Raw genomic sequence first — 16,495 nt, forward strand, 5'->3', positions numbered from 1 at the left:
CTAGGCACATCTGGAGGAGTGGGTATGTGCTACTCCTCACTGGAGTGTCCAGTCTCTTGATGCCTCCATAAGAAGTAGTGGACCAAGCTCGAGTCTGACTGCATATTCAAGGTCTGTAAGGAATTTAGGCATCGTATTGAGGAAATTATTAGAGATGAGGGTACACATATTGAATTAAAGTTGTGCCAATCACTATTTTCAGATGATGTTGGTAAATAAATGCCCTCACAAAACCTCTCGATTAAATTTTACTCTAGAAAAATTGAAAAAAAATAAAATGTGTACCACTAGATGAGCTCTACTCTGTACATATAAATTCAATCGGCCTATAATATTTTTGACATGATAATTCTTTCATTTAATGTTGCATTCAAAAGAATTTTTGAACAAGATAATCTTTTGAATTTTTATTACATGGACTGTCTCATTATACGAACAAATAACAGCTATTATTCTTAACTAATTTTATGATTATTTTTAAGTTGCATTGTATAATCCTTATATTTGGTGGATTAACCCTAATTTATATTGGTCATAATAGTTAATTAATGTATTATAGAGTTACATTAAATTGACTTTATTAATTATAAAAGAATTACTAGATATTTAATTTATTACCAACATAAAATGAGTAAAGGAGAAGATTTGTGACTTGGTTAAACAAAATGGTTATTAATTAATTAGCAACTGATAAAAACTTTATTAAAATAATGCATTCCCGAAAAAGAATAGACGTTATTATAATTAGCATAAAATAGTTATTTTAAACGTTTAGTAATTCAATAAAAAAATGGTCATTATTTTTCATATGGTTTATTCAAAACCGAAAAAAAATCAATGGCTTTTGGGTCAACGGAATTTCTTTTGTCACAATGTTACTTTTACTATTTCAAGGATAGTAACAAGGTGTCCATGTAATTTTATAATTTCTTATTTCAACAACGTAAAAAATAGTCTACCAATATAATATAATTTAATACAACTGCTGTGGAAAGGAGATGTCCTTGACCATTTAGACTGACCATCTTTTCTTTTTTAGAAACGAATGATTTAAAAATATGATAAAATTAATTGAAAAAAAAAATACAAAAAACCTTTGTTCGAAATAGCCACCCTTTTCCCGAATAACATGGTTGAGACAAAGAACGACAATGGCAGAAGAAGCACGACATCACGCTTTATAGTGTCTTTGTGGGGTGGTACATGGCACAAGTCCTGTCCTGAAGGATGGATCTCATAGAAAAGCCCTTGGAATTCAGGTCAGGGTTGCTATATATTATTTCCCCAAAAGGCCTTGAAATTTGCTATCCACCAGTCCTGCACACTTTTTTCTGTGTGATAGGACTGAAGATGTAAGGTCAATGACCTTATGTGTCCTGAAGCAGCCAGGAAAGGATCTTATGGACTAACATGGCCATGTAGATATGTTGGTTTATCTTCACACCCTCCTCACTGAAAATGAGGGCATGTTCTTTCCATCTGACATAATGCCGGGCCGTCCATGACACAGAGCGGCTTCTAGCACCTATTGCTCCTAAGGGATTCTTTCAATAGACTGCTTAAAACACGGTCATTTTGAGCGTTGTGGATGGCCTCAAGGGTGAAAAAATCTGTCAGTACTGCCTCTACACATGTGATTCTTCGTCTTCGTCAATTAATCTTGGCAAAGAGTGGCTATTTTCTACAAAAGTTTTTGTTAACCAAGAAATTATTTACAAGCGTATACCTCAACCTGAAGATTGACAATACTATTTCCCTTGCAGAATCAACAACTTCTGTGTGTTTTTGTCAACTGAAATTCTCTCTTATTATTAGTGTTTGTATGTTGATGTTTTAATTCAAAATATTTCTGGTTAATCTGAAAAAATGACCTTTGGGCTCACAGTTTGAAAGAACTATGTAACTACTATCAAGCTAATCCTACAACTTTCTTTAAAATAAAGGTTAAATCATTAAAAAAAATGATGATATGGAATCATTGCAAAAGGTTTTTGTGTTCTTGCAAACTTTGAAAAACATACAATTGTATTAATACAATTTAATTTTGGATATTTAAAAAAGAGACTGGAATGTGTTCTTGCAGCCTCAACTTTTCAAAGAAAAGAAAAAAGTAACAAAACTTATAGCAATCATGTAAAGTTTTCTGATCCATTTCTAATCATATATTTGAAAAACTGTTGGAATCTTCATGCTATGAAAAAATTATATGCATGTTGATGGAGTTGATCCACCACATCTTCCTATTTATCATTTATGTCTTTTTGGAAAGCTAAATATTTTGATGAACAAGAAACCTATATAATTTTTATCTGTAGTTGATCTTTGACATTATGAAAAATATATTGCAATCATTGACTAATAATAAAAAATAATTAGATTAAGTTAAAAAATTTTTAAATAAAATCCCTTCATACCTTTCAAATAGATATTACGGCAACTGACAATTTTAAGCGCATCAGCAAAGAGAGGAGAAAAGATACTCTTCTTCTACTGAGTATCCGCTCTTTTCCTTGAGTCCTTCAGCATAAGCTTTAAGTTGTGTCTAGCCACTTATAAATGTACGCCCAAAAGTAAAATTATCTTTTGAATTACTTGTCGACAATTTTTATTTGACATTGAAATAAAAGCCATTTCTGCTTATAATTTCAGCTCTCGTTACTAATTGAACACACCTTTTAAAAATAACTTTTAAAAGTCCTTAACCTAATGAAAAACGATACTTTTCTGTTATTAGACATTTATTTTTATCATTTCAAGTATTGTATAAATATGAGCATTTCAAAATGTTCAATGTTTGGAGGAGGGAAAAAAGTTACATAAAACTATTTTCTTATAATAGCTAACTCTGAAGAAACGTCAAGAAAAAGAGGAGTTTCTACATTTAATTAACTTTAATACACCAATAGACCTCAAAAATGCTTGACTCTTTAATTTTTAAAGCTCTAACCCTCATGCATTTAATGATGTACCCCAAATACCTTACAACACTTGGACACCTTAATTTATGGTCACATAAACTATATGCATATATATACCTAAGTACATTAATTCTTAACAAAATATCTTAAATTAATTTAAGAGTTTTTATAGCTTAAACTCATAACTTAACGATATGTATGCTTGAATTAAGGTCACGTAATTTAATATTCACGCTAACTCAGCACATAACCCTCCATAAAAAATAAATCTAATTGGATATGTAAATAACCTCAATTAATTTTTTGAAATAAATGATTTCCTGTTAACTTATTCATGTTTATCTGCCTGCTGTCCGGAATACTACTCTTAATATTATATAAAAGAAAAGTAAACAGTTTTGGGCAGAAAAATGTGGCCTAGAGAGTATTTTCTCGCACCTCTCCAACTTCCTGGATTTCATGACCTCTGTCGGAAGGGTCCTTGTGTTTGAAGACAGTCCCAACTCGTCCTTTACGGCCCTCCTAATGGTCGTAACAGCCATAGATAAGTAGGTGGCAAGGCGATTTATCGATTTGGTGGGGATCCATCTTTCCATCTTAGGGATCTTCTTTCCCAAGATGGAAAATTACTTCGTAACCCAGATAGTAAATTATTTGATCTACTACCTGCTTTCCTGGAGAGGTATTCTCCATCGTTCTGTATCTTGACCACCTTGAAAAACAGGCTCCTGGATCATTTCATAATGTCAGTATTTTGGATGTTTCTTTCTCACTCAAGATGACTAAATGTTAATTTAAAGTTTGTTTATGATATTTGAACCGGAATGTCAAAAAAAATTAATTACTTAATCTCCCTATAAAATTGAAAAAATCATCACTAATTAACAGTCCACATTTTACCGTCCAACCCTGTAGAATATAATTTATTGGAGCGTCACATAACACAAAAGTATGGCAGAAATCAAGAGTGTTGTTCAATTCAAAATTATAGCTTTCAGCATTAGGCAAATATCTAATTGAGTCATTATATTAAATTTCATATAAAGGTATCATTGAAGGTACTTTAATTACACTGTCCAACAGCAAAAATGGTACAAAAACAGTATATGTTCTACTGAATAGAGTTTGGTACCAAGATTCCAAATATGGCCTTATTTTTTCTCTCATAGCCTCGTGGCCTTCAGAAAAAGGACATATATTTTTTGATATTTTTGGCTATTTTTAAGGTTCAAAACTGCTTTAAGCCCCCGGTGTTGAAGATAGGGATAAATTATTTTAATACATTTTAAAGCTGAATGTTAAAAAATTCTAAAAACCATTTGTAAAATGTCTGCATCATACTTTTAACTCGAGTTCTCCTTGTTTAAAGCAGAAAATAGGTGCTTTTTATTTAAAGACTCATAGCTTCAAGACGAATAAATTCAAAAAGTTTAAAAATATTGCATTCGATAGCTGAGTGTATAAATTTTAATTTAAAAAAAAGAACCTCTCCAAAAACACTCTATATTGTTGTCAATTTAAGATAAGGTCACGACAATATTTAAAGGAAAAAACTCATTTTTGAATTGATCCCATTATAAAAGTTCATAAGTATTCGTATGGCCCAGCTAGAAGAGATAGAAACAAAGACAGAGAAGAAAAAGAGATAGAAACAAAGACAGAGAAGAAAAAGAGATAGAAACAAAGACAGAGAAGAAAAAGAGATAGAAACAAAGAAAGAGAAAAAGAAAAATATTTTTTCGAGGACCCCCTTGAATGTCCGTTTTTTAGAATCATTCACTCACTACGGTTATGCAACGAGTCCTCTTGTGTACATGAAGCTAGAAATAATTTATTTATACAGTTCGATAAATGTATTAACAAATTGTATAATATATCTTTTCTTTTTCTCATTCTTATTTTTCTCTCTCTTTGTTTCTATCTCATTTCTTTAAATTAATAATCGAGGTTGTACAGAATGTTTTTTATTGCGTCCTTATTATTAATCTACTCCAACGAAGATAAATCATATATACCCACAACTAAGAGTAAATAAAGTGTTATATTGGTAAAATATATCTTTTAATGTGGAGGTGGAAAAACACCCTGGATAAGTAAACAAGTTAGGACTTCAAAGGAAGTAACTAAGGTTTAGTTAGGGTTAAAATGATGAGTGGGGAAGATCAGCGTCATTAATAACCTTATTCCTCCATAACAATTATTTTATTTGGATGAACTTTTAGGTGTTTATCTATTATTAGGTCATAAGAGCAGATAAAAATCATATTCTCATATCGTTCATGCCACAAACTTTTGTAAACACATATTTGCAAATCATTTGTTAACAAAAGGTAATTTGAATTTGTGTTTTTTAAAGTTGTTTGAGGCGTCATATAAGTAAAGATGGGATTTATGTAAGAGCACAAGAAGACGGTGGGACCAAGAACAATGGTATTTATGAATTAAAACCACAGTTAATATCAGCTCCTTTTTGTTTTAATTCAGAGGGAGGGGGATAAAATGAATTACTACTTCTAGGTATGCAGCTATGAAATGATACTTTCGGCTATTAGTCCTTAGGTGTCGCTAGTTAGAAAATATTTAATTCATTGATTGTATAGTTTCATTCAACAACGCACTTTTTTTCGCTCGTAAAAATGTCTAATTTCGTGTCTATAAACTACGATGTGTGGACATCATTGATTTTCTGTAACAATTGAAGAAAAACACATTTCAAGCCCATCAAATGTTTGTAGAAGCTTACGGGTGACATGTTCTAAGCAGAGCACAGTACTTCAGGTGGTTTGAAATATTATAAAGTGGTGATTTTGACGTGAGAAATGAAGAAGGTAATGCTGTGTGTGTTCTGGGACCAGTGTGGTGTTATATGGTATGACCTTCTACAACCCGGTGAAACTGTTAATGGTGATCGCTATCAACAACAATTGGTCGATTTGAACCATGCTATACGCCAACAACGCCCAAAATATAAAGGCATGCAACACAAGGTAATTTTCCTTGATGACAACGCACCACCGCATCGCTCTATAGCCATCCGCCAGCTTGTTGAATCGTACAACTGGGAACCTCTTGCTCATGCAGGTTATTCACCAGACCTGGCACCTTCCGATTCTCACTTGTTTGTATCGATGGACTACGCACTCAATGATTTACGCTTCGATTCTCACGCTGAAGCCAAAAAATGGATCGATGGCTGGTTCGTAGGGAAAGAAGAACATTTTTTTTTGGAAGCTATAACATCCATAAATTGCCTGAAAGATGGGGGAAATGTTTGGCTAGCGAAGGTACATACTTTGAAAATTAAATTTGTAACCATTTTTTCACAATAAACGTTCAATTTTTTTTCCAAGTCTCATTTCATAGGTGCATACCTGGTGTAAAGAAGAGAACCTTCTGCATTTAAAATAGCATTAATGAATAAGAAAAAGAAGAAAGAGCACCCACATTAACCGTTTTTCCCTTTTCTATACGAAAAACTTAGTTTTTTTCCTTTACACAGATCCCTTCTTTATGTATAAGTGATATTTAATACAACTCTATTTTTTGTACATTTGCCTTTTTTAATATGGAGAGAGGGGTCACTGATGGTCAAATTTTATTTAAACAGAGGTTCTTCCCTCTTAATTTCATTATACATAGTTGATACACACTTTTCCAACTTTTGAGCTTTACATATTAATGTAAAAAATCTATTTATTTGATATCAAATGACAATCAAATATTATTTCATCCTATAGTCAAGAGAAAAATTTAATTGTTTCAGTCGCAACAAAACATATTTAATAGTTCATGGTCGAGAGGCGGATGACTTAATTATTAATATGACCATTGTAGGAGTCGATGGAGGGTATCCTAAAGAATAAAAATGGGGCCACATGTGACGCCAACATCTGTTTGAAGTTTAGTTAATGTAGTTCTTCTAATTTCCGAAATTGTTAAATTTCCGCATTCAAAATGTTTAGTTTTCAATTAGCACCCAGTAAGACAATGACGATATTTTTTTTAAAAACCTGATTTTTATGCAATCTTGATAAAATTAGATCTTTGAAATTTAATGATTTCACTCATAATGAATAATTTACAAAATAATCTTACCTGTATATCATATCCGTCGTCATCCGTAGTATTCAAAACATCATGACGTGAATTTGACCTATAATAAAAGAACTGCACGTTAATTCATGAGTGATCATTCAAAGAAAACATTCAAATAAACGATATAACAATGTATGGGCTTATAAAATAAGTATATAAAAAATTGTCAATGCCAGAAAATTTATTATTTTCCATTTGTTCGTTTTTCTCTTTGAGCTTTCTTTATTGACATACCTACATACAAGCATATAGGTATGGCTCTAACTATATGAACGTAGTTTTTTTTCTTTTTCATAGCTGTGAAAGAAAAGTAAATTCAATTATCTTTTTATTTCGTTTGGGAGATACACATATTCGACTATTCCTAATATAGTTTATTTATTGATGGAAGAGAATTGTGATGAAATTAGAGGAAACAATTGAAGAAATTGGAGTTGTTAACAAATTTATTTGTTAACAACTCCTTGTATACCCTTGAATTCCCTTTTCAACCTTTAAATGCTGTATTTATAAATATTTTGCTTAAAAATAAAATGTATCAAGTCAAAAACATTCAAAAGCTGGATATTATCTACTATAATATACTATTATAGCTGTACTGGGTATAGAAAAAGTAATACCACTTTCTAAAAATACAGTTTTGAATAAGTGTTTTGATTAAATCTTAAGGTTCCGATTATTTTGAACAGCTTAGATTCTAAGCCTTTGATTGATGTACATGCTGTAAACAAAAATCATGTATACGCGGCGATGATGGCAAGAAGAGCCATCATGGGAAAATTAATCAGCACCGGGAGGACCACCTTGGACATCATGAAGGACTTAAACGTCAGCAAGGCCACAGTCTGTTGTGTAAGAAATCGGTTGGCTGATGGGGACAAACTTAAAGATAGACCCAACGATGAAGATGTCAGAGTACGCCAAGAAGAAGAAGTTGCATCGATCTACTGTAGTCAAGGCCATGGGGAAGGCTGGAGGAAGGTCACTTAGAAGAACTGAGAGGCCACTCCTGTCCCAACGTACAAAAAGTACTCCTTCTACAGTGATGTCAACAACTCTTGAATGATCTGAAGCACAACAACAACCAGGTAATTTTTTTTCGTTGATGAAAAGAACTTTACCCCGTCTAGAACTAGGCCAAGTACATATTTCGGCAGGACAGGGTCCCGCCCTATACTGATAATATTGTACAAGAGTGGATGGTTAGCAACATGAATTTATGATCCCAGAACCTTTGGCCCCTTAGAGCCCAGACATTAATCCACTGGATCACTCCATTTAGTGGCAAATTGAGAAGAAGGACTGCAATGTTCACCACCCGAATATTGATGCCCTGAAGATTTCCGTTGACCAACAGTGGAGGATCAGGAAAAAGGACTACGTTGTCAATATGTGCAAGGGGTTCTGGAGGGGGTTGGAGGTTTTCATTGAAGCTAATGATGAACAGATTCATAATTAATATGCATTGTTAGAGTAAAAAATATTATAAAATAACCTTTTCTACGTACAACATTATTTAATGACTACTTAGAGGCAAGTCTCAGTACTTTTTATACGCCCATTATGTCCACTGATAAAAAGAATAGGGTATTTATTTCAAAAAAGAAGACAGACACATACTTTACTAATAAAATAAAAGTTTTCCAAAATTCTTAGTTACATTTATAAAGTTCATTATGATCAGACTAGATTCCCGGGCTCTGGAGGGTAAGTTTTTTTTCCGCAAATAAGTTTCATAAAACATGGTCGATTCCCCGTGTCTCAAAGTTTTTTTAAGTTATGGATTGTCGATATGAGAATACACCAAAAAATAAAAATTCAAAAAACTAATTATCGGACTAACGGGAAAAGGGAAACTTATATTAAAAGTACGAATTAAAAAAGGGAAGTAGGAAGATGATTAGCGAGTTAGTCAAACTATGTATCTTCATTATGGTTGAAGGAGGAACAAATTTATAATTATAATAGCCAAGGTATTGGAAGAACTTCAAATGTTGCCTTTCGACAAGTTTTATTAAATTATGGAGTTATTTATAACACTAATAAAATAGTATGAAATAAAATATATGCTGGCAAGAAAAAGTTGTTAAAAAAAATGGAATTTCACTTATTTTTATAATAACTTATGACTTTATCATCAGATATCACAGTAATTAGGCTATTAAAATGAAGACAAATTAAGGTTCAATATGGGTATAAACAATTATTTGTAAAAAATTAAAGTTTTTTTTTTTTAATTTTAGCTTTCACAAAAAATCCTCCGTTTGCCTCTATATATGCTTTACAGAATTTTGACATTATTGCTGTTAATTTTTCAAGACAAGCAGGTGTGATATTATTCCAAGCATTCTTCAAAATGTTCCACAACTTATTCTTACTTGTGGAGCACATTTCCCGAACTTTTATGTCCAGATGTTCCTACAATAACTCCATTGGGTTCAAATCAGGAGATTGAGCTGGTAATTGCATAATAGATAAGATGTGAGGGCCTTTTTATTTTTTCATGAAGTTTTTGCAGAGCTTGGATGTATGTTTTGGGTCTTTGTCTAGTTGGCAAACAAACTTCCTTTCAATTTATCTCTGTCTAGAAGGAAGGACTTCCGTCTTCAGGATAGAATTATAACCATTTTGAAGGAATTAACTACCAGTCTCTCATACTTGCCAGAAAGAAACATTACATATAAAACCTGGCCGAAACAGCTGCATTTTTACAGAAAAATAATTAAAAAATAGCCTTATAGCACTTTGTAGGATCATGAAAGTAAGTGAAAAGTCTAATTATGCAGAAAAAGTTGTGAGTCTGTCTCTTATGAAGTATTCCCGGGGAGGGGGGACTCCGAGTAGATCCGTGGACTTAGAGATGAGGCCGGAAGAGATCAGATCTCATAAATTAAAGCAGTAATTCCCTCAAAAAAAATTAACTTACTTTGTATAGGGTTTTTTTCTTAATTTATCAATTTTTCATTCTTTTATTGTGAAATTTAATTTTGCTTACTTTTTTTATTGTAATTATCATCATTTTCATCAACTCAAGAACAAGCTACATATTAAAAACATTTCAAGGCATGTTTTTTTCTATTTAAAGTGTAATTTGGACTTAAAATACATTTTAGTAACAATAGTTTATTAAACATAATTAACATTTCATAGAAGACTTTATTGAAAATCAAATTATAATATTTCAATTATATAATTCACAAATTATATCTTGTTAATGCCCAAATCTAATGTTAATATGATCCATTAGGGTAATTTTGAGCTCATGTCAACTGTGTATGATGAAATAAAATTCACTTGAAATTTAAGTTACGTCAAAAAAAAAAAAAAAAGAAGGATGGTTAATAACGGAGGATTAAGAAAAAGAATTGCATTCAGAAGAAAATTATCATTGATGCCCTCTGTTCACTTAAAAATGGAAATTTCATTTCAAAGAAAAATCGTTCTAGTCTCACTGGTGACGATGTCATTCACACTAATGGGTACGCAAGGAGACTAACCTCCGAAAAATACATGGAAGAACTTTTTTAATGCCGCCAAAGGCTGTTTTTTCGTGGAGTTGAGGTTCATTCTCGAAACTGATGATTGCATCCTTAAATACTATTTTTATTGAGTTAGGGTGTAAATTTTTGACAAGTTCTCTTGTGCCAGGGTGACGGGAAATTGATAAGCTTTTATGAATAGTCCTAAACAGAAGGAAAGACTCGTGACTAGTCCTAAGGAAACATAGCAAATCAAGGGCCCCGATAAAAACAACACATTTTCCTTATTTTTTGAAATAATTTATCCCAGCTTTTAGAAATATATTTACTGACTGTATTCTGAAGGACTATATACCTACATATTGACTGTTTCAGGAGAAAGTTTATTTTTTATTTTTGTGGCTTCATTTTGCATGTTGACTGTCAATTAGACCCTGACAGTAGAAGATTCTCGATTACACAGAATAAATTCATGACCAAATTGAAGGATTTTTTTTATGATTCATCCATGTCCCCTTTCTCTTATTTCTAATACAGAACGTATACTTTGTATGTACATTACATTAGTAAGTCAATACTTTACAAAGTGTGCAATTTTTTTTTAGATAAAATTAATGTATATCAGGTTAAACAAAAAATATATTGCAACAAATCATAATCATTTATAAAACATAGGCCAGGGAATATCAACAGGCGGCACACGAAAGTTATTTACAACAATAATAAAATAAAAAGTCAAAAAACTGATAAAAATATGCATATTTGTTTAAATTTATACATAAGATGTTGGTATCATTAGCTTAAGTTGCATTTTTATGGCAAAACTGACATTCACTACCCAATAATCTCGGGAAGGGGCGAATCAATTGCCACCACCTATTTCTACCGTAGCTATCATGTAAATCCTGTGAATATTTTAGCTGGCCCGTTTTTTGGAATTGGTAATTTGATAAATCAATTTTCTTTTCTTCAGCTGTTGTCTTATTATTTAATTCCCGAGGGGTGAACAATGTTCAATGAACATCCTTCCCTAAATAGATTCAATTATATTCAAACCCTGATTAAACATTTGTGTGCGCTCATAAAAGACGTAGAGTAAACTTGAGGATATATTGGGAAGTAATAATAGTAAGTACTTGTTGGACTGAAAGTTAAATCGTGGTTCTAACCAATCATCTCGTTTATTTCCTTCTCCCTCTTCTCCCTTGTCACAGTTGATTGTACCTGATCTCCCTCAAAACATTCCTCAAATTATCATCGTTACCATGTTGATTTTCAGTTTCTTTTTTTTTAATATACCCACCATACACAAGATTTTCATGACTAGTTATACTACTCTTTTTTTCGCAACATACCTTTAGATCAAACCCCATTACTTCCCCTAGTAAAATTGATTCAACAACCGATGTCAGTGTACCTGGTTTGATCTTATATTTATATTGATTTAAAATGCAAGTGCGTTAAGCTTTAATCCATTGACATAATTATGGTGCTCTATAGAACTCAATAATAATGACTGGTGACTCTTCGAGCATAGCTAGTCAATAACGAATCGGGTTTTTTTTGGGCATGTTAAAAAAAGAAACTAAAATCTACATGTTAACTCTGAAAATTTAAATAATGTTTTGGGCGTGCCAAGGGAAGAAAAATATTGTCAAGAATTACTCCGATGTCCATCCTTAAATCCACTATCAATTCAACAAGGACTTACAATAATAACAAATCCTCAAGGTAACTCACCGTCTTTTATGAGATCACATTAATCTTCAGTAAGGTTTTGAATATAAGGGAATCTATATGAGAGAGGAAGTTCACTAATTAGGAATTGAATAATAATGATAACTGGTGAGGACAAGAAAATTAATTCTTCAGATGACCAATTCCTAAAAAAAAGGGCAAGCTAAAAGAGTTCACACGATTTAAATCACTAACCATAAGTACTTAACAAATTTGTTTTATGTTTGTTCTCACAAAACTAATCAACAATGATGGGGAAAGGGAACAAAGTCTTCTTTATAGTCCTACAAAACCCCTTGATTATTCTAGCAAATATCCTACAATAAAAAAACAACAAAGGAATGTTTTATTCAAATGTATAATACTCATGCATGCAAAAGAGGTTAAGATTATGAATATTTAACAAATTTTGAGGATCAAAGAAAAAACACTATGATTATTCATTTTGGTAGTAACTAAATAATACGGGAAAAATAAACACTTTTTATATTAAATAAATCATTATATTTATGTACCTACATATTTTTGGCCATACATGTTGTTTGTTTTCAAGGTAAAGGCTATTATCAAAAAGTATATATGTTGTAAAGAAAGGCATGGTAAGGATATCTGATTTATTTACAAGGCTTTCCAAAAGAAAATGGACGGGAAAGTATGCATGAATAGTAGGGCTGTTTGTTTTTAAACTTTTTTCGAACTTTGATTACTACTACTCTGGAAAAGTTGTTCTATGGTAAGAAAGTTAACCTATTCAAAATTTAATTGCTTTCATATGGCATTTTTAGGGAGCACATCTAGTTCAAACATAGTTGAAATGCGACAAAAGTTATTAAAAAAAGATGAAATACAACAATAATCGTTATTAATTATGATAGACAATAATCTAATCTATCAAAGTTATTAAAAAGTTTTTATTTTCTTAAATTTATTTTTCCATCCTGAAAATGTAGAAAAATGTTCCGCTATACGCATATAATCGTTTTTTTAACTTTTTCCTCCATGGTTATTCCATAGGACACTTTTAAATACATTTTTTTTAATGTTTATTATAGATTCAGGAAATTTGTATCAAAATTATTTTATGCAAAATAACGAAAATGTCTTTTTGGTATCAATATTTACTAAGTAAGGATTTTTGTCTTTTTTTTAAGAATTTGATCGAGATGTGCGACCTAACAATGACCTCATAGAATACTGCAATTTTGCATTGGTCATTTTCATACCATATGACAACTTCTCCACACTCGTCGTAATCGAATTTTGATACAAGTTGAAAAACAAAGAGCTCTAATGTATATTTCTGTCATTTTAAATATTATAATTTTAGTAACAAAACAGTAGTAGAATCTTTAACAATATTTGCATGTACTATTTTTTTTTTTAATTAAATAACTATTTTGCTAATTTCTTTGTAATTTCGTTAAAGAAAGGATTCTATCTATTTAATTTTACGTTATTTTTCTCTAACATTTTCCTCCTTCTCCATGTTTCTAGTCAGCACAAAAACTAAAAATCCATATATGTAGCTATGATGAAAGAAAATTTAACTACATAAACAAAAAAGCCTGAGTTTGCACGTTTAAAACGTGCAAACTCAGGCTTTTTTGTTCTTTGTGTTTTTTGAGCCAAGCATTTACTTAATAATTCATATTGAAAGACTCTATGTTATTCAATATTTTGGACTTATAATGCTTTATTTTGAATTTACAGGATCCTACACTACAGATGAAACAAACTTTGACCTCATTTAGATTATGAAAAAACAATTTGGACTATTTTTTTTTTGTTTTATAAGGTTGTAGGAAAAAGTAATTTTGTATTTTTCACTTTATTTCAATGCTTTATAAGAAGTGTTATAATCCTCCTATTTATGCTAAGTAAGCACTGGTCTGTTGGATAACTTTTTGCCAACGAGAATCTAACATTATAATGCCCTTTTTGTAGAAGCTGTTGTCTCTTTTGAGAAAAAACTCGGACAACCAATTTTCATTGACCTCTATAGAGGCCAAATATGCACCCCATGCGCGATAGCCATAGACAGGAACAAGTGGTAGTGACTTGTTACCAGGCCCAGACTGTAGGGAAGATGCATATTAACTTCCCATAAGAGCTCTTGGAGCTTTTGGTGGATCATCAAGGATGTGTCCGGCCAGGTGTTGTCCTTATTTGAGTTTGTTTTTTATCTAGCCTTCTACAAATGGTTTTATGATCAATGTTCCGCTTCTGAGCTAACATGACGGTCTATCTTGATATTTTCTACGATTTTTTTCGAAAGGTCTGCTTGGTGTATCATTCACTTCCACTACACCCAAATGAAATAGCTCGAACCACTGTTGTGCAAGATGAACCGGAATAGTATTAACCCTGTATACAAATGCAAATTTTCTTGGTCGCTTTCGACACGTTTTTCCTTTTAAGGTAGTAAAAATGTAAAATATGGCGAATTTCTTCCTTTGAGATCTCCACACTCTACGAACAATAATTCACGACTGAATCGGTCAACCGCAATAGTATTCAAAAAGTGTTTGTAGTACACACTCACACCTTTACAAAGCTATATCGTATAATCCGATGTGACCAACAATGAATAAGATATATTTAGTTAAAAAAATGGCGAGAAATACGGTATTACTATAAACGCTCGTAGAGTTAATAATATTGATTTTACAGTCAAATTATGTTTTTGGGATTTGTAGATCTTTGGAATATAAACAGTTCTGAATAAAACAAGGTTTGCAATATGGGGCTTATCTGTATATTTTTTTCTGCATTGCACCTTTTTAAATTTTATAACTGCATTAGGTCGTGTAACTAGAACTATTGTTATTACAGACATTTTAATCTATTTCCACTCTTACCTTTCTATATTTGCATTTATATATATATTTTTATGAAGTAAGTAATAACAAACGGAAATTAAAATAATAGTTACATAACCTCTTGTTTGAGGAGGGAATAATTCGGCCGTAATGTACTCAAACCGAGACTGGATGATGTGAAAGTTTTTTTCAATTATATTGAACGACCTTTTAGATATATTTTTAAACACATAGCTGATACTTGGTATACACCTATTGGGTAAAAAAAACCTTCGGCTTATGAAAAAAACACCTTAATACTCCCAAATTATGTTTGTTATAAAAGAACAAGTTTTGTATTATCATTTATTTGTTTAAATAATTATCAAATTATGCTTGCAATTCAATATGATTCCCAAAGCAAAATATTACATTACGGTTTTTAAATTTGTTATTAATAAGACAAAAGCGTTCCACAGAAAACTTAGACATTCAAATGTATATTTGTATATAAACAACTAGGTTTTTAATTTGACAATTTAATATAAAAATTTATTATACTGCAGACTATTTTAAAGGGGAAAATTAATTGTTCCATCCCAAACGTTTAAATGTCATTATCATATAAACATAATAAATTCCCTCTAAAAGAATAAAAGTCAAGGCCACAACATTCGTGCTAACATTGTTTTTGTCAAGAACATTTTTATACTTTAAAATATATGTTTATTCATTTAGCAGTCTCATACAAGATAAATATTTTTATATAAATATTTATCCCATCACTAATTTGATTATAACTGTAGAATGAGTAAAGAAAAAACTAAATTTTACTAATCAGAAAAGGAAAAACGGTTGTTACAATTGATGTTTTGTATCACAAATTAAATAAACACTTTTTTTTAACTACGTAATTGCACATCCATTTTTGTTGATAGAAAGAGCACATTTGTATTTGAGTAAAATCCAAATTATAAATAATTGTACAGTACTTTTTAATTCATTTTAATTTCTGGTGACGTCATTGAGATGAGTCTTGGTTATTAATACTACATAGGTTTAGAAAATAAAAATTTGTAGTTACTCCATAATTTTTAAGTGATATTTATTAAATTTAATCCCAAAAGTATGTTTTTAAATTTCATAAATTACTAAAAAATAGACGTAACACATGTTCATATATAATATGTTATAACATTTTTTATTTTTCATATATTTAATTCAATTAGGTAAATATAACTAAAATTGTCTGTGCCGTGGTTATTTGTAAAAACCCTAGAGGGGGTTCATACCTCCGATTCCCGAAATACCTTTCTAGAGGGAAGGTTTTGATTTTGGCTTGTTGAAGAAAAGATGAATTTAATTCTGATGAAGCCAGAATTTGGGTTCATCATATTGTTTCTTAATGTTAAATAATTTATTAAATTTAATAACTTACTTTTGGCATTATATTTAATAAAATATCGCA

The 16,495-nt window shown here is 31.1% G+C and overlaps 1 protein-coding gene across 3 annotated transcripts in view; it reads right to left on the reverse strand.

Moving 5' to 3' along the window:
* LOC121132634 (uncharacterized) overlaps window positions 1-16,495 on the reverse strand; it is a 225,924-nt gene that overhangs the window by 32,334 nt on the left and 177,095 nt on the right. For all 3 annotated transcript variants that reach the window (XM_071886701.1, XM_071886699.1, XM_071886702.1), the window contains one exon: window positions 7,014-7,071. In XM_071886701.1, the coding sequence (XP_071742802.1) occupies window positions 7,014-7,071 (58 nt within the window). The remainder of the gene's footprint in view (window positions 1-7,013; window positions 7,072-16,495) is intronic.

The sequence above is a fragment of the Lepeophtheirus salmonis genome, chromosome 2 (assembly GCF_016086655.4).
Source record: "Lepeophtheirus salmonis chromosome 2, UVic_Lsal_1.4, whole genome shotgun sequence".
NCBI lineage: Eukaryota > Metazoa > Arthropoda > Copepoda > Siphonostomatoida > Caligidae > Lepeophtheirus > Lepeophtheirus salmonis.